General features: G+C 36.5%; 1 protein-coding gene across 1 annotated transcript in view; it reads left to right on the plus strand.

Annotated features, from left to right (window-relative positions):
* Nucleotides 1-25,663, plus strand: part of CACNA2D3 (calcium voltage-gated channel auxiliary subunit alpha2delta 3) — a gene marked incomplete at its 5' end in the record, with an annotated part of 422,930 nt that overhangs the window by 151,313 nt on the left and 245,954 nt on the right. The window contains one exon of the mRNA XM_080350552.1: nt 17,110-17,272. Within this exon, the coding sequence (XP_080206678.1) occupies nt 17,110-17,272 (163 nt within the window). The remainder of the gene's footprint in view (nt 1-17,109; nt 17,273-25,663) is intronic.

A 25,663-nucleotide genomic window follows, 5' to 3' on the forward strand; every position in this document is an offset into this window, starting at 1 on the left:
TGTCAAGGGTTTGCAGATGCCAGTTTTGATCCACAGCCCCCACCTGCAGAAGGGGCAGCAGCTCCTGGCAGCACATACACCCCCTCGCTTTTCCCACACTAGGACCCCTGCCCCAAACCCATTGCCACCCCATCTGGCTCTGGTGAGGAGAACCTCACCCTGTGCACTCCACAAGAAGCATCTGTCCCCAGCTGAGTGCCTGCTCCCTGCTGTGTCCTTCTTTGTCTCTGCAGTGCCCAGAGCACATCTGGCTATGGGATGATTCTGCTGCCCTGAGCCGGGTAAAGCAGCTCCAGCTGTGCCTGTGGACACAGCGACAGGGATGGCCAGAGCTGTGGCTCCTCAGCCAGGTAGGACTGTGCACTGCTGCCCTGCCTGCAGCAACCCCTTACTGCTCTGCAACAGTTCATATGCTACAAAAGCATACAAAAACCAAACAGTCTCCCCCACCCCCAACAAACAAACCAAAATAACCACCACCCCCAAAAAAAACCCCAACAAAAAGAGAAAAAACAAACAAACCAAAACCACTACCAACCAACAAACAAAAACAACAGAAAAGAGAAATCTAGGTAACCAGTACAGATGTATTTTCTGTAGTGGAGATCCTCTGTTTACCAGGTCAGGAAACTGCCAGTTTGGCAATGAACTACCTTGGTGATGCCACTTTGTAGCAACTGAAAGGAAGAGGGGACAAACCTTCCTAGAAGTTTTCAAATCTATAATTGCATACAAATCCCTGCAATATTTCTTGCAGTCTGTGGCTGGTGGGCAGAAGGAAGGAGGGACTGGCTTGTGGCATGGGGCTGGCTCAGTGCCCTTGCTCCTGGGTGAGCAGAGGTAGCAGGGCCAGGCCAACGCTGGGCTGTTCCTTGGGGAAACCTCGGGCACGGCTTGTAGGGAGCATCGGGGTGTGAAAAGACTGTGCTATACAAGGACAAAAGTCTGTTGTCAGAATGAGGGGTGTGTGCATATTTTTCTCCCTAATTAACTAGTTTTTCTGCCCCTCCCCTCAAAATATTAAGTCAGAATGTTCTCAGATGTAAAAGGGCAGACATTCTGAAGGAAATTAATTTTAATCTAATAAAGTCTGTTCCAAGACTTAGAATTTGCAGTGAACATAAGCTTTTATAAACAGACCTAAATGCAGTACAATATAATAAATTTAAGAGAAGGGAGAGTGCATGTCCAAATGTGGGGTGGTTTTGAGTAAATACTGGGACAACTAGGTTTGTTCCCCTGTTAGTGCAGGTATATAACTCAGAGGCCAGTAAGTGTCAGATGAACATTGGCTAAAAATACAAACGAATATGATTAAGAGCTAGATTTTATTTTTGGAGTTTTTACACCCTCTAAGATGTTGAACCTGGTTAAAAAATATTTACTACAGAATGACACAAATATGATAGTTGATGAGCTTATGTATATAATCAATGATCTATAGGGTTTTTTTGCTAACACAAGCAATAACATAGTTATTAGAGAACAGGGAGTTATTTTATATTAAAATCGGTGTAACTGTAATTATTGTCAGAGTAGGAAGTTGTGATTAGAATTAGGAACATGTTATAAAATAAATTTTAGCATTATGATATGCTGCTTATAATATCATAATTTGTTTATTCATATTTTTCCTAAGTTTCCAGGACAGTTTAAAGGTAGCCTTACAACTAACTGTTGGGTAAAATTATTAGAAACACCTGAGTGCAGTTTTTCTGGACCATCCTCTGCGATGCAGGCAATGTAAGGTGCTGGTTGATCCATGTGGCCAAACCCAGGGCCATGAGGAGGCTGTGAGCTGCAGTCTGGAATGCAGAAGGTCTGTGTAGTACAAGGCTGTCTCTGATGGTATAGGCTCTTCTAATAATGCTCATTAGATCAGGCATAGAACTGTGTAGGCAAGGTAATACAGCTTCCAGCTCTAAGCCTCTGAATTGAGAGCGTTTACCCTGGGCTCTGTTGTACAGTATAGTTATGCTTAAACACTGCAGAGGTCACACCAAATTTCAAGCCAAATAGAAGATTTGAGAATGAAATATTTAAGTCACCTAGGCACTTATTTTTTTCCATTTCACATCTTTCAGGCAGCACATGCAATTTTGCGTACAGTAGGACTAAAGTCTCAATTTCTTTTCCTATGCTTTATTCCTTATATTACTTCCCCCCCCCCCCCCCCGTTGTCTTACTTTCTTTTAATTTCCACATGGTGAAATACACATCAAGTTCAGAAACTGAGTATACATAGGAATGTGTTACTCCTGCTTATTGCAGGTAAGTAACATCAATGAAAGTGTGTGCTTGCCAAAGCTTTGTAAGCCTTACGTTAAAACTTGTGGAACCATGCCCAGCATTAATGGACTTGAGGTATCATTAAAAGCTAGATTTTCATGAGATTTTTGCTAAAGTTCACAGAACTCTTCAAGCAAATTTGAGCCCCATTGCAGTAATCTGAGGATTGATTTATTGTTCTGTATCAAACTCTAAAAAGGTTGGAGTTTCATGTTTTCAGCATTACAAGTAAACTTTGAAGATTTTTAGATCTGATCCTGACACACAACTCAGAGTGAACCAGAGTAGAAATCAAACCTGATTCCAGCCATGCAGATGAAACCTGCAGCTTTTTTTCACAGAACTCTGTATTAGGTACCTTTCAAAAGACTGAGAATAGCTTGTTCTTATTTTACAAATATAGGCTAATAAGACTTCATGAAACAGCCTTGTGAGAAACAAATGAGAAAGAGAATGAAGGAAAATAGGTACAAAGAAGCTGTGAGTCAACCAGCCCCAGAACCATACTGTGTGAAATGATATGACTAAAATATGTGCGTGGTAAATAGTGTGACATTGAAAAATGAAACATTCAATATTCCAGCCAGAGGAGAAAAAAGCCAGCTCCCAGGATTGGGTTCTGGCAGTACGTTCAGAGTTGAGTAGGCATATGCTTGATGCAGTTTGCGTGGAGAGAAAGGAGATCCATAGAGTTCTATTGTGGTGCTTTCTGTATTTTCCCACAATATGAATTAATCACATCTAATACTAATTATAAACTTGCAACATTCTAAATTCCTGCATAAACTGTGGAAATATGTGAAGACATTTCCAAGGCTGGAGTATCTTTAACAACAAACCCGTATATGTGCTTTTGTAGTTGTTTGCTGTGCGTCATATTCAAACCCAGTTACGTTCTGCAGCTTTACTCTTCTGTACTCCAATGGTGATTTACACGCCTAGGGAAGTAGTTTGGTGAAACCATGTCTCAGAAATGTGGAAGCTTAATATAAGTAAATTAAACACAGGCGCTTGATTAAGTGAATCACAGCCTTTTGACGTTTATAATTTCAACACAATTGTCACCAGCTAGTCAACCTCTGTGACTCATGGTGATGCTTAAGCTATTGGCTTGGTAGTAAATGGAAAAAGTAAGGTTTTTTTAGCTATTCTGGGATGTCTCCTGGCCTGCATCCACACAAGCAAGACAGATTCATAAATATTAGCAGTATATTAGGAAGTTGTCTTATTGTTTATCATTCTGAACTACTGATGCCCCGATTAGCTTGCCTGTAAACATTAGGCCGAATGAAGAGTTTCTTCCAGGCTTTAAGATACAGGCAGGTAGTTATTTTGTTGCTGCTAAAAATAGAACTATGGCTTGACTCCAGTGATGAAATTGTTTCAACAAGTAAATCGGAGAGAGCACTAAATTCTTTACTTCACTGAATTAGTGTCATGCAAGCTTCTGTGTGAAGATTTCATCCGAAGAGAACCTGATAGAAATTTGAATTAGTGTGATCATGAGGTGCAGGTGCTGCATGCAGAAATGGCAAGTTTGAACAGGATTTTTTCACTATGGTCAGTTAAGTGCTTAGGTAGGAAATCTGGAGCTCACCACTCCATTATTGTTGGTGGTATATATTAGTTATATATACGATAGAGGATCTGTTGATATGGATATGCTTTGGAGGACTAGTAATGCTGTGGAGCATTTTTTTCAGGCAGTCGTGCAAGAATGGCAAATGTGATAATTCCTGTTTTGCAGCCCAGAAATCAAGATTGATCCCTCCCATGAGAGTTACAAAATGTTGATTTGGGGCTTTTTTTTTTTTTCTGCACTTTTAAACAAAATGATTGAACATCAGCATCTATTGAAAAAAATAATTTTCAGCAAGATTTTGCTATGGAAATATGTAAATATGCTTGACTTTTCTAATTTGAAGTAAAATTGCTATTGTCTTGAAGTGGGACAGAAGACTTTGAGTTTCAGAAACAACATTTAGAATTTCACAGTTCTTGCTTGGACTTCATTAACCTACTAATTTGCAGTTAACAGCAGAGTCTCAAATGGTAAGACTCCAGTGAGTCTGAAATAAAGTAAGTTTCTCATTTTATCTGATTTGCTCAAGTTTCTACTTCTGACAGCCTAGTGATAGATATGTTTACTGCTTCAGTTTCATCTGCGTTTCATATAGATCAGATTTAGGAAGAGTTGAAAGAAACAACGAATGAATAGAATAACAGAGAAAGGGTGAAGCTCTTCACCTGTTGTCATCATACACTTCTTCAGCAGGTCTGCTGAAGCATTGGGCAACATATGATGGGATGTACAAATGCATTGGTCAACATATGATGGGATGTACAAATACATCCAAATACAATGTACAAATTGGAAATACTCTGAAGATCTGAGAAACACGAATTCCTGGGGAGCTAACCAGGAAAAATGCTGGTGAGCTAATCTTGCTGCTTTCCATGGAGAACTGGAGAGGGCTGGCTGTATTTTGAGAGCTGTCTTTTTTCCCCACTTGTTAATAGTTGCCTGACAAAGCTCTGGCTTTCAGTAGTTACTGTGAGGCTCAGCTAGGAGAAAATGCAACTGAACACTTGAACTTTGGAAGATGCCAGTGTTGTGTGTTAATACTTTGAGCTGGGAGCACAGGAAAATGTATTGAATGTGTAGGTGTTGAACTGTCAGCACTGCTGATCTCTTTCTAAATGACCTTAGTGAAGGCCCAGAAGGCAATTTGCTCTCTGGCCACTGCTGACTGTGCAAAGGTGATTTGCTCTTTGGCCACTGCTGACTCTGCAAAAGCTGTTAAGAGCTCCTGCTGCAAACAAGCACTAAAAGTCAAAATTATTTCACCTTCTCAGGCACACTCATACAGAGGATTTGAGGAATGGATATTAAAGTGTGCAGCTGGAAACCCTCTTAATTCTTCTTTACACAAGAGTGATATCGTATCAGATTAATTCCTTAGTCATGTATACGTTTCAAGATAAAGCAACAGCTATTGTTCTCAGCTGCAGCAACCACCATTCACATTGACTTCAAAGTCTCTGCATAGCTGTAACAGAGATGAGAATCTTTTTTTAATTGAAAATGTCTCATTTTCTTGAAGTATTTAGGGCTTGTCACTGTCTAACTGAACCCAAGATGCTGACAAATATACAAGTCATTTGTAAAGCAGTGAAAGTACAGGATATAAAAACATGTACGTAGAGACATTCTTCTGATTAGAAAATAATCTTGTATTAATAATAAGTCTTCCTGTTGTAAAGCTCTTTCTAAATACAGTGATATTCGGAACAGGAATTGAAGAGATTTCAAGGATGTCATTTCATTATTCCCAATCAGCTTTACTATAAAAAACTCTGCAAATTTTCAGCATCAGCATATATCTCAGGTAAACCTAAGCTCATATTTGTACTCTAAGGACCTGAATGTTTGCTGAGGAATTATCCATGTTGTATTTCTTTTTGAAGATGATGTGTGTTACATTAGACATTTTGAAAAGTATCTATTAGCATAAGCCCTTTTGTCTTTGAAAATACTTTTGTCACTAAAGTTTAGAAGTCTGTGTTAGGTCTCTGTTTAAACTACAGATATACTGAGAAGTGTATTACATTTCAGGGTTTCTTCATGATCTGTTGTATATATTGTTGTTCAGATCCCTGTGTGGTCTAGTCACTCTATATACAGTTTCAATGAAATAGCTAATGACAAGCTGGTTGCTTAATGAAGTGCTTTCATGGCACCTTATTTAGGAGAGAGTATCTTTTTCTGGCAGTTGAAGGCTGGTGTAACAATATCTAGTGTAATTTCTCCCTTGGAATCCACATGTAGTAAGTCATCTGTGTAGTAAACTTATGGCTGGGAAGCCTGAATTAATAACCTCTGGGTCAGCCTCACAAATTTTTCATTATTTCAAATACTTTCTCCTGTTGGTTAAGCCATTTGTTCAAAACGTCAAATTGGAGTGGTTAGATGGCTTATGACCTGTATTTTTCAGGGAAGGCTATTTGACACTATATGTCACTTATGTCCCAGATTTGAAATGAAGCAAGCGTGGAAGTAAGGTACATTAAATATAGTAATTAAACATTAAAATAACAATTTAAAAACATTAAGTATTATTATATTTTGATGAATATTGCTTTAGCTGTGGGAATAAGCTCAAGCCAACATATTCAAAACTGATGAATGTTTTGTATAGAGGAGTACCTTACATTTGCAGTAATCTTTGTTTCTACAATAAATGTTTAAAAACAATGTAGGACTTTCCTGCAAATCATAATTAACAACTTATATAATCTTTTACATTCAGCTCTTCTCTTTCAATGTAGACACATGCAGGGGAATTTATATATCTGTATATCACATTTTCCACTAAGAGGATATTGACAATTAAGAAAACACAAGCAAACAAAAAAAAACCCCAAACCCTAACAACTGTATGTGTGTCCTTAAACATATGATGTTCTGGTAACAAAAGATGCAGAATCTCAGATAAACATCTGGTGGGAATGAAGGGCTCTTCATGTTTTTTACTAGATGAGCATCTCAGACTCATTTGTGACTGAATGATACTGTATTCCCTCTCATGCCGTGTTGTTTTCAATTTATTCTTTACCATAGACAGGAAGGGAGTAGGGAAATAGGAAATTAGGATGTTTAGAGAGAGTAACTAAAGAGAGCTGCAAAATGGTTTTAAATTTGTTTAGATGACTGAGGGGCCTCTGCGCGCGTGATCTTTCCTGCTGACTTGAGCGAAATGCATCAGAACATCCTGTACCCAGGCTGGACTCACCACTGTCCACTAGTGACTTCCCTAGTTCTCACTGGACCCCTTCACATAAGGCCCTTTTGAAGGAATGTTTCTTGGATTCTTTAGAGTCTTTGGAAGATGTTATCTCTCCCACCTCTTTAGCCTGCACTTCTAATGCTTGTAAACATGACTGGGAAGCAAGCTGGATTGTGGGGTGGATAATTCATAGAACTACCAGTTACCCCATCACCCAGATGGTTTCAAACTAGATTTTTTCCTTTGGTTGCCTTGATTTGCCTGATTGTATTTTCTAAAAGTGTTTATCTGTTTGAATTCAGAATAGATAAAAATGTTACATAAATTACAGGCAGAACAGGGAAAATGGTAACGTTTCTGAACCGTAACTCTGAAGTTATGTGCAGGAGTACAATAGCAACACGGTCTACAGGTTAGCAGGCACATTAGTAAATTGTTCCATGAGTATCCAAAACTTTAATATAGTGAAGAAATAATTGTACAGACACCAGATAGTTTCACGATGTTGCTCTGACAAGTTCAGTTTATGTAACATCTTCCTTTATTGCAACTGTTATATTTATTATTGTTAGCCTGTCCTTGCTTGATGTGTGAAATGGTTAGAAGTTGAAAACATAAAGAGAACATTTTTAAATTTCATTATCTTTACTCTTGGACTGTACCACTCACTTATTGCACAAATTCAGGAACTGAATAGCATGCAGGTGTTCATTTTACAGACATAGATACTTTGCAGTATTCAAATTCTTAACTTGCCCCTCTTTCCATCCCTGCTGCCTCCCTCACTAGCCTGGCTCCCAGGCCAAATATCAGTGAGTATTTGAGGCAAATCTGTCTCAGCTGGTTCATGCATATTCTGAGTTTCTATATCTAGGACTCATGCTTGTAGAATGAAATTAAGGAAAGACTTAGAGTATGACATGTAAAAGTATGTTCTTTGTATACTCCAATATATTAGCGCATAACTACAGTTTGCAAAATATCGTCTTAAGTTTAGGGTTTTTCTCTCTCCCCTCTTCCCTTTGTACGATAATTATTCTCATGACTATTTTTTTTCTTTGAGATTTTTTTAAATGCTTCAGATGCATATTATGAATAAAATAGATGCCGTTGTCCTTCCCCTCACCACCCTCCCAAGCTGGGTGACTCTGGAGACATATGTTTCTTTTATTAAATTAACTCTTCATTGTGGTCTTGTTATTTCAACTGTGGGCTTAGCTGACCAAATTGGTATATTGCATGAGAGAGTCATTAATCATTTGAAGAGGATTTGTATACATTCAGTTGCTTAACTCTCACTTTACTCCCAAATAAATTCTATAATGTTGCACGTGTTCTTTTGCTTTCCTTTGTGTAGTCAATAATATTTAACCTCCTGTGTGTGTGGTGGGTGGTTGGGAGTAACAAAACAAACCTTGGATTGCAGTGAGCACCATGAAATTTTGTTCTGTTCTAGTTTTTCAGTATTTAATTATTTTGATTATCCCCTGTTGGTATGAAGAAAAAATATCTGGTAAAGTACATGTTTAATTCATCATTCAGAGCCACAGTTAGTGTTTAAATGTTATCGACTGCTGGATATGAACTGCCTGTTACTTTCTGTTTTATTAGGGATAGTTATTAACCTCCAACCCAGCAAAGTACTATATACAGGTTGTCTACTGTCCCTGAGCATTTCTTATTGAGAAGATAGGCCAGTGCTTGCTGAGTACGGAGCAGCATTAATGCACGCCTGAAACTGTGAAGTCTCTGGGTTAGGGTTGTTTCTCATGGGAGACAGAGAAGATGCAGAGCTTGAGAAATATTTTTTCTTCCTGCTTGGAAGTAGGAATGAGGCACTTAGGGCATATGATTGTAAAAAGGCACAAAGAAGTCAGATACTTTTCCACTGATAATTAGAAGCAGCCTTGAGGTTGTCATCAACCTGAATGTGTCAGATGAGCTGAACATGCATGGAACTGCACTGATTTCACTTTAAAACTTTTCAGCTTATCTATTTGTGAAGTGGTTTGCTTTTCTATTTCTATACCACATTTTAAACTGTATGGAGAGGTGGGTTTTTTTAATGTTCTATATTGAATGCCATTAGTTGATTACGTTATGGTAAGATGGAAAACTTTAGCAAATATTCCTGCATTGATTTTGAAGAGATTCTATAATTTTGCTATTTTCTTTTACAGGATATTATTTTACAGAATTATTTTGTAGAATTTGTTGATCCTGCTTGTTCACTAGCTTGATATGATCTACAGGGGTTTAAAGAGAAATGAAGGAGTCCTGTGGTTTTAGCTAGTAATGGAAATGGTATTAATTATAAGACAAAGTCTTGCAGGTTTTATGCATGTATAAAGATATACAAATGATATAATTCATTTAAAAAGGTCAGAGCCATAAAACTGGTTTTGGGAATATTTGAGTTAGTAGACTTCAGAAGGAAGAAATGCATTGATTGTTGGCTTGAGACAGACAAATTTTTTCAGAAACACTCTGAGGGTATAAACACAACAAACTTTAAATTACACTTGATGCGCCTTTTAAATGTGACAAGTACCTTCATAATGCTGTTCAAGTTTGAAATATGCCAAACTTTATGGCCAGTGGAAGTCAGTACTTAACCTTGTAAAAATCACACATACTTGATTTTTGCTTTTGGTATTTTAAAACCAAGGTGCTATTTGTGTTATACATCAAACTACATTTATATTTCTGTCTTTAAGACTCTAAAAGAGAAGACTAGCTGAAAGTCTTCTCCAGTGTGGTTTTTTGCATCTTAACTGCTCCACAAAGCTGCAGCAATGTTGCAGTCCCTCCAGCCCAGGCATCCCGACAACCTGTCAGCATGTGTTTTGCTTTAGGTATTTTGCATCTGCATTTTGGTCATACTCATAACCATGGGACACTACTTTTAATCTGAAAAGCAAATGAGGCATAGTGAGAACTTTCACTGCTCTGAAAAGTATTAATTTATTACTGTGTAACATTGTATCTCAGTTTTCCTAGTCTGAAAAGGGCAGATCACCACTACTGTAGCAGGGAAGCAATGGCAAGCTTGACACAAATGTGTTCAAAAAATGTTTTAACATCCTCAAGAGTTCAGAAGTGCTTATTAATCTTCCCTTGTTTTCTTTGCTCTTGCACAAAGCTTGTCCTTTTGGGGTGAAAAGTTTTAGGCTAATTGCTGCTTCTTCCAAAGTGTGGTTTAAATGAAACCCAGCAGACCTCTCATGTTTATTAGTGAGAAAAACAAGCCTCTTCTGTTAGTATATTTCTGAATTGGAAGCTTTAGGTGTCGAGTTCTCCACTGTGTCTGTCAGGAGGGAGCAGCAACATGGGGTGTGGGGCTCAGTGTGGGCTCAGTCTGGGCTGGGGTGCAGCCAGGAAGGGGCTGCCCCAGCCCCAGAAGTGTTCCCGTTGTGCTCGCTCGCAATATGTGCAGGCGATGATAAGCCTTCTCAAAGGGTCACACTGCTGTATTGGTAGGTTTTCCAGGTTGAGGATTTTTGTCTTTTTATTGTTTCACAGTATTAGAAGTGTCACATCATTGCCTGGAACATGGGGTTTCTGGTATTTGTGGTAATTATGTGGTTTTGAAATGCTCAACCTGCACAAACGCACAAACTCTACCATTGCTGTATTCTGGTTATGAGATGATTCACTTAAGACATGAAATATTTGATTCAAGTTGCTCTAGAAATTTCTGTGGTTCCCTCCAGCTCTGTAGGAGCCTGATAACTGGCTCTGAACTTACTCCTCTGTGTAACTGTTACCTTGTTAACATCCATCCATCGGGAGAAGGGAGAAATTACGGTGCCACCAGAGTCAGGATTTGTTTTCCTCTTTAGCAGAAAGTATTCACTGCAGGTTTTTTATGTGTATGAAAATGAACACACTGTACACTTTCATTTCAGGACCAGCAAAAACATTAGATCTCCAGTAAGGCTTGTGATACAGGTGTCTGAAATGTCAAACTGAAAGCCCCTTATGGACACCTTTTCTCTTTCCTTGTTGTTTTTACTAGTTTTTGTTCAGTCTTGTGACAAAGAAAAGAATCTGAGAGCTTTTGTATGTAAAAATAGAGATTTTTGAAGTTAGTTATCTGTAAAAGAAAATGAGGCTTCAGCTGAAACACGTGACCTGAAGTGACTTTCTTAGTGGATCATTTAAAATGAACCATCATAATTACTTACTCCTTGCTGCTTTCAGTGAATCAGTTAATCCTTACAACACCTCTGAGACCTTGATGTGTTATCAATTTACATGCTGGGATAATTGATTTTATACTGTAATAAAGTATCATTTATTTATCGTGTTTTAAGACAATTTTAATAGAGTAATCATACTGGGAGGGAATGAATAGCCTGAGGAAAGGTCACCTTAATCTGATTGTATAGAAAACAGAGCAGTAGTTTTTGTAAGGACGCAAGTAACATTTCTGTGCTACTTCCATACTCAGAACAGGACTGATCACAACATTGCAGATCCCAGGTGCTTTCTGAGCCCTGCTGTTGAATAAAGACATGAAGAAAAGAGGCAGGGAGGGGAAGTGTTGGAAGTTCCTACGGAGGAGTAAGTAAGGACTCTGAGGGAATAATCAGAAGATTATATCTCACAACAAGATGTGCCAGTTTTATCAATTTTAAAAGCTTTTAAAAGTTCAGAACAGTTTTTATTGAATTGAGGCAGTTTGCTTTTATGACCTTTTATACTTACCCGCTAAACATCAGACTAAGCACTTGAATATGAGAGCTTTAATCACGTGCTTCAAAACATAAATTCTCCTCACTGGACAACTGTCAGAAGAGACTTTTTTGAGCCTTAAAAACCAATACGCATTCAGACATCTGACTCTTTGTTAACACATGAATACCAGAGCGGAGGCTGTTGTCAATGTGTTTTGTAGTAGGAAAGCCTCCCTCAGAGTGGATAACTTTTTTTCTTTTTTAAAAATATATCATGAAATTTCTGCCCTCTCAGTGATGTGTCCTGCTTGTCAGAGTCTTGAGAAAAGAAACTTTTCCTTTTTTATTTTTATTTTTTTTAATCTCACTGAAACTTCAACAAATATTCAAGTTATTGTTCCTTTCTAGCTGTCTGTGCTATTTAATGCTGAATTTGTCTTTGTCCTTCATTTTCAATGTTATTTGCTACTTGTTCATTTTCTCTCTGATGCTCTAGTACTTTGATTTTCAATGGAAATGCCATAAACTTACTTTGATTTAGTGTCTTCCAGGGACCTCCAGCTTTGTCTTTAGATGAGCTGTATGGCAGCAGAAACACTGTGAAAATGGTTATCATGTAGTTAAAAATGATCAGTGTAGCCCAAATATTGCTGTAGCGCTGAACCTTTAGTGCAACTTGTGTTCTTATATATTCCTAGTCCTCATAGCTCTGTGAATGGGACTTTTTTAATGCTGTCCTGATAAAAATAATTTTGATACTATGGGAAAAATATATCAAACTAAAATTTTAGCTTGCATTGTTTCATACCGTTAAAATACATACTTCATTTTAAAATAAGATGAAACCAACTGATGTGTTTACTCTATGTGCCAAGTGCTCTGTCAGTTGCAAAGACAATATGCATCAGAATCTATGTTTCTTTTAAATTGCACAGTAAATATTTACATTTAAATAAAAATGCTGTTTACAATGCTAACAAATATTTGGTAAATTAAGCATCACAAGATCTTTGTTACCAATAAGATAAATGTAATGGAAGTAATGTCACTCATCTACTACAGTTTGTACAGTGCTACAATTATGCGGCACATGTGCAATGTTTTTCAGTATTATATCTAAATTACTGTCTTGTCTCAGCAAAGTATCCATTGTAATCAAGGTGCTTGTTTAGTTGAGGCATTTTACCCAAATAAGTGGCTAAACTGGAACAGATAGCTTCAGAGTTTCTTTCTTGCCTTGCAGATCAGCTCTCCTCTGCAACCTGCTCTTGTGGTTCACATTGCATGCCAAAAACCTTGCACTTCCCCACAATTTTTCTATGATACCTTTTGTATGAATTTTATCATCATTAACATGTCTGTGGCAGCCATCCTAAGAGATCGTACAGCACAGACTCTTTATATTGTGGCTGAGACTTACGGTGTTTTAAGACAAATCTTACCTTTGCTAGTCAGCCTGAATGAATTCGTAAAACAAATTTGTGATCAGTCTCCTAACAGTCCCAGAAGTCTGTCTACTGTATTACCAGTATGCTAATGCAGCCCAGGGTTCTGCAGACTATTAGCAATATGATTCTTTGGGATGTCTCAAATACAAATACAATCAGCTCCTTGCAGAGGAAGAATCACAGAATGGTTGTGGTTGAAAGGGACCTCTGGAGATCATCTAGTCATTCTATTGAGCACAATACTGCTGAGTTTCTACTGGCTTGCAGTGGGAAGGCTTTCTTCACAAGGCTAAAATGCATTAGGGTCACATGAAAGCTGAGATTCCCATTTGCCTTGAACTTTTATGGAATTCCTCTAAGTCTTTATTATGATACAGTGGGGGCTTTCAAAATGGTTGATCAAACATTCGGAATGATGCAGATGCTGTTAAGGAATGTAGAAACAAACAAAGCCCAATATATTTACTTGACCAAATTTAAATGCACAAAGGCATACAAGTTCATGTTTAGATCTTGAGATGCTTATAATAGATTACATGAAGGAGATTTCCTTTGATTGTTTTTTTTCTCTAGTTCATTACTCACCGTGCAAGTCTGTATGTAAGGTCAGTGTAAACTCATCTGTTGGCCAAGTCACAGTAGAGCCTGACTGTGCTCCCAACCTGAATAATTATTTTGTTATTTATTAGACTAATAACCTTTTGGCATGTTATATTGTGCATACTAAGAATTCACCTAGTTAAGGTTACATCAAAGATCGACCTCCATTGACTAGATTAAATTGAAGTAATTTTCTCTTGCAGCGTAGCAGGTAGAGTATTTGTGTTGTCAGCAAACTGGACGTTATCCTCTTTCCCTTGGGTATCATCTCAAAAGCAGTGTCAGAATTCCAGGTGGATTTACTTTCATATTTCTTTCTCCAATTTTTCTTTTTAATTTTCCTTCTACCACCTTTCAGCTGTCACAGTCAATCGTTTACTTGGAAGGAGAGTGCCCAAAAGAAGCCAATGTGTACCAGCTCTGCTTAAATGATGATCTTTTTGAATATTTTTGAGCTGTGTATATTACCTGATTTTTAATCCTTAGAACTTGGAGGAGTGGCTTATATATGTTATTTTTGCTTCTCACTGGAAAAATCCACCCAACAAACCAAACACCCTAAATCAAAAAGAAAAAAAAAAAAAAAAACAGGAAAATATTAATTATCTGTAATACCATAATAACTATTTTATGCTACCATTTGCTTTAAAAAACCAAACAAACCAAACAAAAAACCCCACATAAATAGTATTGTAGATACATTTTTGGTATTAAAAAGAGAAAATACAAACTCAGACCAATAAATCAGTGAATACAAAATCAAGGAAAGAAACAATCAGTCCTAAATACACTTAATTGTGAAATCAGTTGTTTCGTTGATTTCGAATATAGCCAATTTTAATACGTGGCTCACCTTGCTACTTACAGAACATGATGAAGGAGGATGTCTACTAATTAACTCCTTTGAAAAATGGAATAGCTCACTGCATGAAAGGAAATAATGTTCTTTTAGAGGTGATTGCCATATATATTCTGACATTTTTGTTTGAGTTTTGTCCATTTTTCCTACCATTTCCAGAGTATTATAAAACCCATAGGCAAGGTAGACTTACACCCCTGAAATCACTAAGCCTGTCTGTGAATTATTGTAGAAATTGTTCCATTATTAATAACTTAAATTCCATTAAAGGGAAACAGTATATTCCTATTTATCTTACTACAGAATCATTTATCCCCAAATGTATTTGCTGAATACATTTGCTGCTACATACTGAAATGTAACTTTTGCTTAAAGTGTAATATGTAAATAAAACTTTTGTGTTAAAATTTGGAGTTTGCATGTGAATGCTTTCAATGGTGGCGTTAACAAGAAAACAAAAACCAAAACCTTTTTGATGTCTCTGTGACAATACTGATGAGACCTGCAAAGCCAAGAAGTGTCATGAAAGCAACACGATGGCTTGTCTGGAGCTCCAGCCATGGTGGATGAGATGTCATGCTCAACAGTTTAAAAAAAAAAAACAACAAAACAACAGAACTGTGTCTTTAAGTACAAGAAAACAAGTGATTTGGAAACAAGATGAGACAATCATCTTCACCCTGCTGGAACTTAGCTGTCCAGGGGGCACAAAGAGAAAGGTGGTTGGCAAGAAAGGAGCATGAAATATGCGATGCTATGTATCACTGTACTCCCAGGGTTAGAATGTCAGCGTTTCTTACCAACTTAGATACTATCATGGAAAAGTTACACATCTTACTTCTTCCTTGCTTGGAATTGGAGTGGGATTGCATTTTACAACAGTCATTAGTGTATGGCTTAACGTTGGAAGGAATATTGTTTCTCACTAAGATGGGAAATACGAGTTGGGCTTTAAGTCTTCTGCCAACTGTCTCTGGCTTTTGCAGAAAGGGTGAACTGAAATAACTGCTGTCACATGTGGGCGGCAGGCACGCCATGCAGTTAATGGTTCGTGATAAACCTGGATAGTAAGCAGGGACAGAAAAGGTTTCTCCCAAATAGAATCAGAACTGGTGTTTCTTGGAAATGATCACGTTTCTTTATCCTTTTGGTTTTGATATGAGAAGAATCAAATCTGTAACAGTGACATCCCTCAAATGGGTGTTGGATAATTCTAATAACTTTTGGAATTAATTAGTTAAAGAAAATACAGCTTTAGACAAATTATATATCTACTTTTTTATTTTATTTTTTTTTTTGTCTGTAGCTCCTAGGGAATAAAAAAAAAATCAAAACCAAACCAAAACACCAGACCAAAAGACTACTGTGTTTTTCTTTTTCCAGTGCTTGTAAAAAGCCTTTTAAGTTTTTGTACTTGCTGGTCTGTTTTAGCTTTGTAAATGGTATAATATATTTATCCTTTTACAGATTGTATAGATATTTATGATCTATGAATGCATAGATTTATGTCTAAATATTTATATTGATTTACTCTCAAGTGGATAGTTAGGGCAGAGACTTGGATTTAAATTAATTAAATTCTTCAAGCACACTAAGCTTTGGTCTCTTTCAATTAAGAAACGCATCACAAATTTGCCAAGGGTTGAGGTTATTTAAGAGGTTAAAAAGTAGTCTTCGTTGCTTGTTGTCTTCAAAGCTTGATAGAATTTCTGGTTAAACTAGGTCATAAAGAAATCAATATTTTTATCTAAATTACTTTTGCTTATCTAGTTATAGTTCTGTAAAAAATAGGCCAAATACTCCTTGGGAATCTGTAACATACAGACAATTTCTTGTTCAAAATAAGTCACTGCTAAGTTTATGTGTCCATATTAAAGTATGCATAATTTTACAAACCTACTATGACATACACGTGTAAAATTCAGCATAAAGCAAGTAGTTTTCTCTAAGAAATGTCAGGCGGTACACATCGGGTAAACAACACCAGCTTTAGTTAATATTCCTGTGAAGTAAAACCACTTTTATTTTGTCAAGGCCAAAGTCCAGCACTGATACCACTGCTTGAACTGATGGAAATAAGCTAAACAGAGACATCATCACTAATAATTATCCAGGGAATTATTTAAATGTAGAAGGCTTTGTATTAAAAATAGTACATACATTCTTTATGTTCAGAATGTTTGTTTGAACTGCCCTTGACATTTTCAGGGCAGACAGAGATCTGAGGTAACATTGGATTTTCTTGAAATGTATTGATAAATCTGGTTTCAGAAATGTACCTGCACTAGGAGTATAGAGGGAACGTGAGAGATTATAAATGTGCCTTGTTCTTCTCTTCTACTTGGAGATACATGTAAACATTAATCAATGGATTGATAGATATGCAGAAATATTCAAACTCCATTTTTATGCTGAATGTAAATACTGAATGTGGGTTTCTGTTGCAGTATGAATACTTCAATGCTGTGCTCATAAATGAACGAGATGAAGAAGGAAACTATCTGGAGCTGGGGAAGGAGTTCATTCTAGTGCCAAATGACCACTTCAATAACTTGCCTGTGAACATCAGTCTGAGTGATGTCCAAGTACCAACCAATATGTATAACAAGGGTAAGAAAAGAGCTGCTTTATTTCATTGTTGCACTGGCCAAACATAAATTAGGAACTTCCATGATTTTAAAATGGAGATGTTGGTTAACTACCTGTTCTGTGTGTGTTTTCCAGTTTGCAATTAGACTGATATTTAAGTGGAAGAATGCTGTGAAAATATGACAGTTTTGTAATACCTTTTGTTCTATGGCAATTTAGCAATATGCAATATGGTCAATGATTTGCGTATTAAACTTGCATGAATTCTGCCATAGAATACATAGATTATGGCAGAATATATTTATTCTTATGAATTATTTTCTGGACTCTCCAATTCAGTTGAACAGATCTCACATCATCACAAGTTGCAGTCTATTTTTTCTGAGAGCTAGAAGTGAAAGATACAGGGGAGATGGGAGGGGAATATTTTACTAGATTTATGCTCTGAAGCTTCTGGGAATAATTCTAGCTGTATATGACTGTATACGCAGATGCTGAGAGTTTTCGGATGATATTTAGAAGGAATGAAGTACATGAAAATTTCTGCTCTCCTGGCTATTTGTCATAGGTGCTGGATAGCACATAGAATTAACAAAATAGCTACATTAGATATTAGGAGTGATGGGCTTAGGTCTAAAAATGTTGAATGCAAACTTAACTCAGATGCATGCTTACTAATTTTCTTTTTGCTGATTCCCTCTGATTAGACAGCAGAATTTTGCAATTTTACTGTGATTATGCAGCACCCATCTCTTTATTTTTCTCAAGCCAGTAATAAAAGAAAAATAAGAAAGCACCAAAGTTTCTGAACAATGTCTACAATGTGCTTGTCCTTGGTCTGTAGAGAGCTGCCTGATTTCATCATCTGGTTCCTCTTCCTTGTTTTAACTATACTAAAAGACAGCTAAAAATACATTGAATGCTTTCTTCATAATACATTCCAGGCTGGCAATTGTGGTAATTCATGCAAGGATATTGTGTAATCACAAATGGAAGGAGAATTCATTTGGATAGGTTGGGCTGGTAAGAGAAGCAATTAATATGTCAGCTTCTGATCAATGTTATGATTCAGACTTGTGAATCTTGAGAAGCCAAAAATTGTGCAGTTGCGTCTTAAATTAGGGTTTACAAAATAACAAAACTTCCTAGACAGTATTTGAACGATTGTGAAATGATTAATATGTGGTATTTTGAAAATATTTGGGAAGTGCTTGAAACTTCAAAAGCTACCAAACAATATTTTTTTTTTTTTGTACAAGTGCTAATATTTATGTAACAGAGCCTGTCTGTAAAATAGTCCCTTCCAGAATTGTTAAGGAGGGGGGAAAAAAACCCCAGTATGGTTGCAAAGAGGTCAGGCAATGATGCTCTTCTGGAAAAAGCAAACTAACCGGAGTAGTTAGTGAGAGCAGTAAAACTAAAGGACCTTCAGTTACATGATATGTAGTGCTACAATGCATAGAATATATTTTTGTATGCTGATTAATTACAGTTAAAGGCCCAAGTAAAAGGGCTTGTGGCATCTTATTCTGGCCACTAATGCAGCGTCTGCCCATAGGAATGGGGAAGACAGAGCTCTGGGATGAATCCTGTTTCCATTTTGTCTAATTCAAACCAGCCAAAATCATCACTTTATGCAGCTGCAGAAAAACATTTTTTTTTTATCATTTAAATGTATTCCAACTGCTGAAATCTGTTTTCTTGCTGACATTTTTCTTACACATCGACATGATAGTCTCAGCTTGGAGACTGAGAGTGTCTGGAAATGTTATTCTTGCCAAGAAGAGGCCTGTATACTTATATTTTTTTGTTGCCCATTTCTTCAGTTGTGTAATGTGGAGGGGTGATAACAAGTTAATCAAATCCCAGCCTAAGGGTACAGGCAGTAGATACTGATAGGTTTACAAGCAAGTGTCTGCACAACACCATTTCTCTAGAAAATGCCTGTTGTTCATTTCCAGGTTGCTTTATTTTATAGAATTACTAGGCAAAACCAGAGCCTAGACTCACAGTTGAAAACAGGCAAGTATGATCATGGAATATTCAAGCACAGGACTCTCAAGTCAGCATTAAAAATGCATTTTATATTCATTAGTTAATTGTAAGGTTTTTTCTTCATTTTGGGTTTTTAGTTGCAGAAATATTGCTACTATGCAGTAGATTCAGACGGGAGTCAGAGGAACTCATCAAAGGGTTGAAAAATGCCTACAGAGCTCAGTCCGCTTAGCTTGTTCAAGAGATGATTAAAGGATTAATTAGTTGATCCCTAGTTAATTACTAAACCAGGCTCTGTAATCTAGTTACCAAAGATTTAAAAAGATCCAATTGCTGAAATTGGGTTCCATTATTTTGTGAATTGCACAGTTAAGGCATGATTGGCTTGTTTGTGGTGTGTGGGTTTGTGTGTGTTGTGGGTTTTTTAAAAATTATTTTAATGAAGATGTTGTCTTGCCTATTACAGGTGTCATTGCATGTCAGTTCCCCCAAGCCCTTAATCAAGACAAGATTATTTTTCTTTGTTTTTGAAATAACACATAGCCTGAATTAGTTTATGGAAAAAATTTGGCCTGGTCAGTTTGCATGGTCATAGTCAATCAATAAGAGTGAATATTCACAGCCCCTGACTAGGCTCTAAATGAGATTGGCTTCAAAATCATGGGACATAAATACATTGCTACTCTTTACATGTCTTCTGGCTCCTTCAGCCTCTGCATAGGAAAGCTTAAAAATATTGATGGTAACAACAGGACTAAATGATTTCTGTTCTAAGAAAAACATCAAGTTTAGAATCTGAAAATAAAAAGCAAAAGCCAATTTCATGATATTTATGATGAAATCAAGAAAGCTGAAATACTATCAATATAAAAACTGTCATATTAAAATTTAACATGGAACATTTTGAGAAGGAAAACAAGTGCCAAAGAAGAAGGCTGCCAACATAATTTGTAAGCACACGTGCACCTCTAGTGTCATCTTTGATTACAGATTGCATATTCCTACTATAAATGCAGAAGGAAAAATAAATTAGTGAATTTAATAGAGAGCCACAGTTTTGCATTTACAGTACTCTTGATCATCGTTGTAAAATATAAAGAGCTGGTCTGGCTATTGATGTGCTCTTATACTTTTCATTCCCTTTTCTGCATGCCCCTGTCCTTTGGTTTCTCTGTATCTCACAGTGCACATCAATTAATGTTAAAAACAGAAAAGTTCCTGATCATTGGAATATGAAGCCTACAGGGCACAGAAAACACTATTTTGGCAATCCTATAATGTTTGTATACTGAAGGAACACAGGGGAAAAAAAAGTGGGATCCTTGTACTTTACTGATAAGTGTGCTTTCTAGGCTGTTTCCCAGCAAGGCTGGCAGTCTGTTTAAACTGCAGAACTCTGATGGAATTGAGCTCCTTCATTTTTCCTGAAAATGACTGCTTACAATAATGTTTTGCTTTTGAAGTATTTAAGCACACATCAGGATTCTAAACCTGTCAGTGCATTCTCTTACTTCTCTTTTAGCACAAAGTGTATTTACTGCCTGTAGCTGTAGGATTTGCAAGGCAGCATCCTTTTAAACAATTAATAAATAATTAAGATTAAGAAGTTCTGTGGTAACTGTCTTAGCAAGCAATAGTTCTTTCTTCCATCCACAAACTTGGTAACTGGCAATTATCAGCTGTGTACAGATTTCTGACAGAAGTAAGAAAAAGGATTCTTAGTGACTTAATCATAAGTGTGTATTTGTACATGAAAAAGCAAGGGAGGAAGAAAGTTACTTTTGTCATATTAAAAGGAAAGTTTAGTTTTGGAAAGTACAGAATCAATTTGAGTCCAGTTTGGACAATACAGTACCAAGGTAGAAGTCCAGGTATGGGAATAAATGTGCACAAGACACTGTCTAATTCAGCTGCTTTTTTTTTTTTTTTTAAATGAAATTTATTTACATGGTTCATATATCAGCATCTAAATGAGTTTTCATATATCTTGGTTTTTTTTTTTTTTTTTTTTAATCTCCTATTATTTTAGAATGTAACTGATTAGGAACATGTTACTGTCTCAGTCATATCTTGCATATCTACTTCCATAGGCACGCCTTACAAAGAGACTCAGATATGCCTTTCTACATATCAATTGGTATATTTTAAATAGCTGTTGTGGGAGAGATGAATAACAATGAAAAATTACTAATGATTTAAAGTTTACATAGCTTTAATGTTTGTTTTATTACTTTCTGAGATGCTAGTAGTATGTTTAGAAGAGCCCAGGAATGTGACATAGTAATTAAAAAGTAGGCAGGTGGAATGTGGGCTAGGCTTTCTGGCAACTGTCCATGGAGAACATGGTTTATTGCCACTGGGAAAAAGCAGGATTCCATAATGGAGATGATAAAAGAAGGCTTCAGAACACTCAAGTCTGATCTTACAGATATTGAAAGCATGTAAAAGAAAAGTAGAGTTGCATTTTAGCTTTTGTTAGTGTGAGTAATCTTAACTTCTTAAAATCCTGCATTCTTTATCCAAACTATGTGTCTTGGTGACATACACTCAGGCAGTTATAACATATGGGACCTGTTGGAAAGTGAAGTATAGCATAGTACAGTGGCAGAAGTAGCACACATCAGGATCTCATCTGCTTGTGTTAGCATTGCATAAAATCTAGGAAATTCAAGAGGATGTTGTTAAAATATATTATCTCAATATCAAAGGAAAACAACTTCCATTCTTGAGATTTTCGCAGTCAGTCTTTGATTATATGATAAGGTAAACTTTACAGTTGTAGTTTGTAGAAAGGGGAAAAGCCCAGGTTCTCTTCTTTTCAATAATTCAGATATTTCTAGGTCCGAGCACTTTTCCTTGCCTTCCATACTATCTTCCTATTGTAACTTTGCTTTTCCTCTAGGTCCTCAGAATTATGGGCTTTTGTATTTTGCAAATTTTAGTCTCTCTTCTTGTGTTCTTAGTCATTCAAAAGAGTTAGACTAATTCACTAACTAACATAATTGACTAACTAATTTAACTGTCACTAAATTGTTCTTTATCAAGTACAAGTGCAAACTGGAGGGTTGGACTTCTTGAAGTGAATGACATTATTGATGTAAAATCACTATTAGACTGCAGTTGCCTCTTCCAACCCAAGGAATGCAAACAGGCAGCTACTTAAATGCATCACAGCAGGCATCTGGAAAACTTTTAAATCCTTTTTTGAGGAACTACTCCAGTGTTTCTTGAATGATTCAATGATTCTGGGACTCAAACTTGCAGATCATTGCTAGAATAACTGTAAAGTATAAGAATTTGTAGTGATTTATAAGGAGAATTGATGCATGATATGTTTTCTCAAAAAACATCAAGACTTTTGTTTAACTACCTTTTATTGTTACCAAATATTAAGTAGCCAGAACTTTGGATTTTAAGATGTTCAGTTTCTACAGCTTCTGGTTGGGAATCAAGGGTAGACAGTAAGATTCTCAGGTACATACCTCTGTAATTTGCTTGCCTTGAATAATTTGTTTTTTTACATGAGTAAACAATAGCTCACTTAGACCTCTGGATACAAATGAATATAACAAAAAAGGGAGTGCTGCCAGCCTTCTACAGCAGAAAAAATAACACACCTAAATGGGTTCTAATCTGTCTTTACTGAATCTCTGTCTAGTGTAAATGAGCTCAGTGCAATAATTTCTTTGCTGTAAGAAATTTAGATCTAATGAGAGACTTCTGTGCCTGAGAGCTTTTTCAAGTATAAAAATATTTATTTCTAAAAATATGTCTCCTAACATCTTCCCTGTAGTTCTGCTTCCAGATTTGGTCTGGACTAAAATATTATACACACAAAGTAAACCTTTCTAAATGTTCTTAATAAAAATGCCTTTTAGAATGTAGTCAGTTCTACTTTTCTAGTTGGATATCTGCTGCCTCAATTTCTTTTCTTTGTCTTCCCAAGACAACACAAAGAATGAATGTGGTTACTCATGCCTAGTTTTGTAGTAACTCTTAGGTGAACTTGCATGGCTTTATCCTTGTACCAATTATTTTATTTGTTCTTATTTAGGCCTACACTAACACTGTAACAACTGCACATCATTTTCCTTTTCTCATTAATTTTTTTTTTTCCTGCTTACCAAAACCTTTCTCCTATTTTCTATCCTGGACTTATATCCTTTTTCTGTATGAGCTAGTTCTTTCTTGATCTTCTTTGTGCTTATGATTATGTCAAGGCCTTCTGTACCTTTTCTTTGGAGGTGAATTACCTATAAAGAAGTTGTGTAGTGTCTCAAGAGGCACAACTGGGTATATGTTGTCAGCTGCAGGTTATTGAGGGATAAGAAATTACTGTCCTCTGCCTTTTGTGCTTGCTGGGTATTACTGTCCCATTCAAACCAGTTGTCATAAGCTGTTGTGGGAGAGAGAGAGAAGAAAAATAATTTCTCTTGGCAGTAGAAAGGAAGTAGGCTTACATAAGTTGATTTAAACTAATGTGAGAGTTTTTCCTTCGTTTTTTCTAGTTTACTATATATATATATAAAATCCTGTTTTACTTGCTAAGTTTTATAATGGAGGAATATTTCCTAAGGCATAAACCTTCATCCTATTAACACAGCTGACAGTGGAATTAAATGCGTTCTGCAGCTTTGCAAGACTTAGTTATCCATTGAGTTTTTCATATTTATTAAAAGTCATTGAGCAAAGAGTCCAAACTTACTACCAGATAAACAATAGATTTTCAAATTCTAAATGCTCTTAATTACTTCAAATGTATTTTTGTTTTCATCACTAGTGATTGTCGGAGAAAAAGATATACAGGCACATTTATGCTATGTGGTGGGGAGTTGTGCAGTTTGTTCTTATCCCAAGGGATGTTGACATATATGTGCGATTTACTGGAGTATTGCATGGAACTGTTATGGATGCAAAACAGTCTTGTCACCATGGTTCTACAGCTAAGTTTTTCAAGTCCTAGATCAGAAGAATTTTAATTTATTAAGGTGCAGCACAAGGTTAATGTCTCTATTTTGCTTCCCATCTGGATTGCAGCTCTGCACTGTCTTCTACTTGTGCAGCACGTGATGTATAGCTTTTGAGAGACATGATACTTTCGCACACCAGTATTTTAGTGCCTGCTTATTTCCTCATCGTTTATTTCCAGTGGCATTCCACTGTATAGCCTGAGGCACAATTTCTCACTTTAAACTCTGTGACTATTGAAGAGTTTTAGACCTGGCTCCTCAGCACAGCACCAAGTGCCTGCCACCTCCCCACAAACAGTTACGTTCCATTGATTTTTAATGGTTTGAAACTTTAATGCTTGCTGAATTACTGTGCTCTGTGTGGGGAGATTGAAGCCCATGCTTCAGAGTTCTGTGGAACTGGCATCTACATCTTTTGCTTGGGCTTTTTGCACTTTACTCCTAGTAAATCCTGGGGCAAATATCACATGAACACTTAAATGTCAGTCATTGTAAGTGCACACAAGCAGAAGCACCATGCTGGTCCAAATGAATAGACTTGTTCTGAACAGACTCAGTTTTGGAAATTTTTCTTCCTGCTTCTATTTACAATGATGTCTGTTCAAATTAGTTTAGACATGGAAATGTCTGCTCTTTGCTTGGAAGAATTTTTAGACTCTGTGAAAAGAATTGATTACTGTCTTTGAAGTGCCCAAGGTGAAATGTTGAGTGGTACGTGGAAGAACAGGATATAGTGGGTAATGCACAAAAGGAGGATATTAACGTGAGTACATACACTAAAGGCTACAATAAGAACTATCTTCCATAAATGGCTTTCTGATTCAGGAAGGCACTTTGAAGCACTGTCCTACTTTCCTACTTGTTGCTCAAGCTGAACTAAAATAGAAGTGTCTGGGCACATGCAGATAGTTATTCAAATGTGTTTTTCTTTTTTTAGAAACTTGGTATCAATATCTGCCCTGTCTAAGGGGTGATGGACTCTGTTTTGGGGAGGAAGTATGCTCTGCGCAGGGAGAAGAAAATATCTTAGAATCAGCTACAGTTTTTAATAATGATATGTCAAAACAAAGCATAAAATGCCCTCAGAAGTGTTGGGTCTATAAAGTTATTCTTCATCTTTCATTTATAATGGAGAATGGGGCTTATAGTATTGAACCATTTTTCCACTTTTTCCTTATATGAGTATGTTCTAAATTAAGGAAATTACATGAACTTTCAGTATAGTGTTTACACTGTTTTCTTTTTAACGTTGACATTATCTATACTGAATGCATTTCTCTTAGCATTTTCTTACAATTTTATCTGACATTTCATTTCTGTCTACTAGTATAGAAGACTGAATTTTCCCATCCTTTGTTATATCAAGCAAGTTATATTTCATAGTACTATCACATAATTTGGAAACATATTTTCAGGTCACAGTCGTGTTTTTTTGTGAATTTTGTAT

Source organism: Nesoenas mayeri, assembly GCF_963082525.1.
Source record: "Nesoenas mayeri genome assembly, chromosome: 10".
Lineage (NCBI taxonomy): Eukaryota > Metazoa > Chordata > Aves > Columbiformes > Columbidae > Nesoenas > Nesoenas mayeri.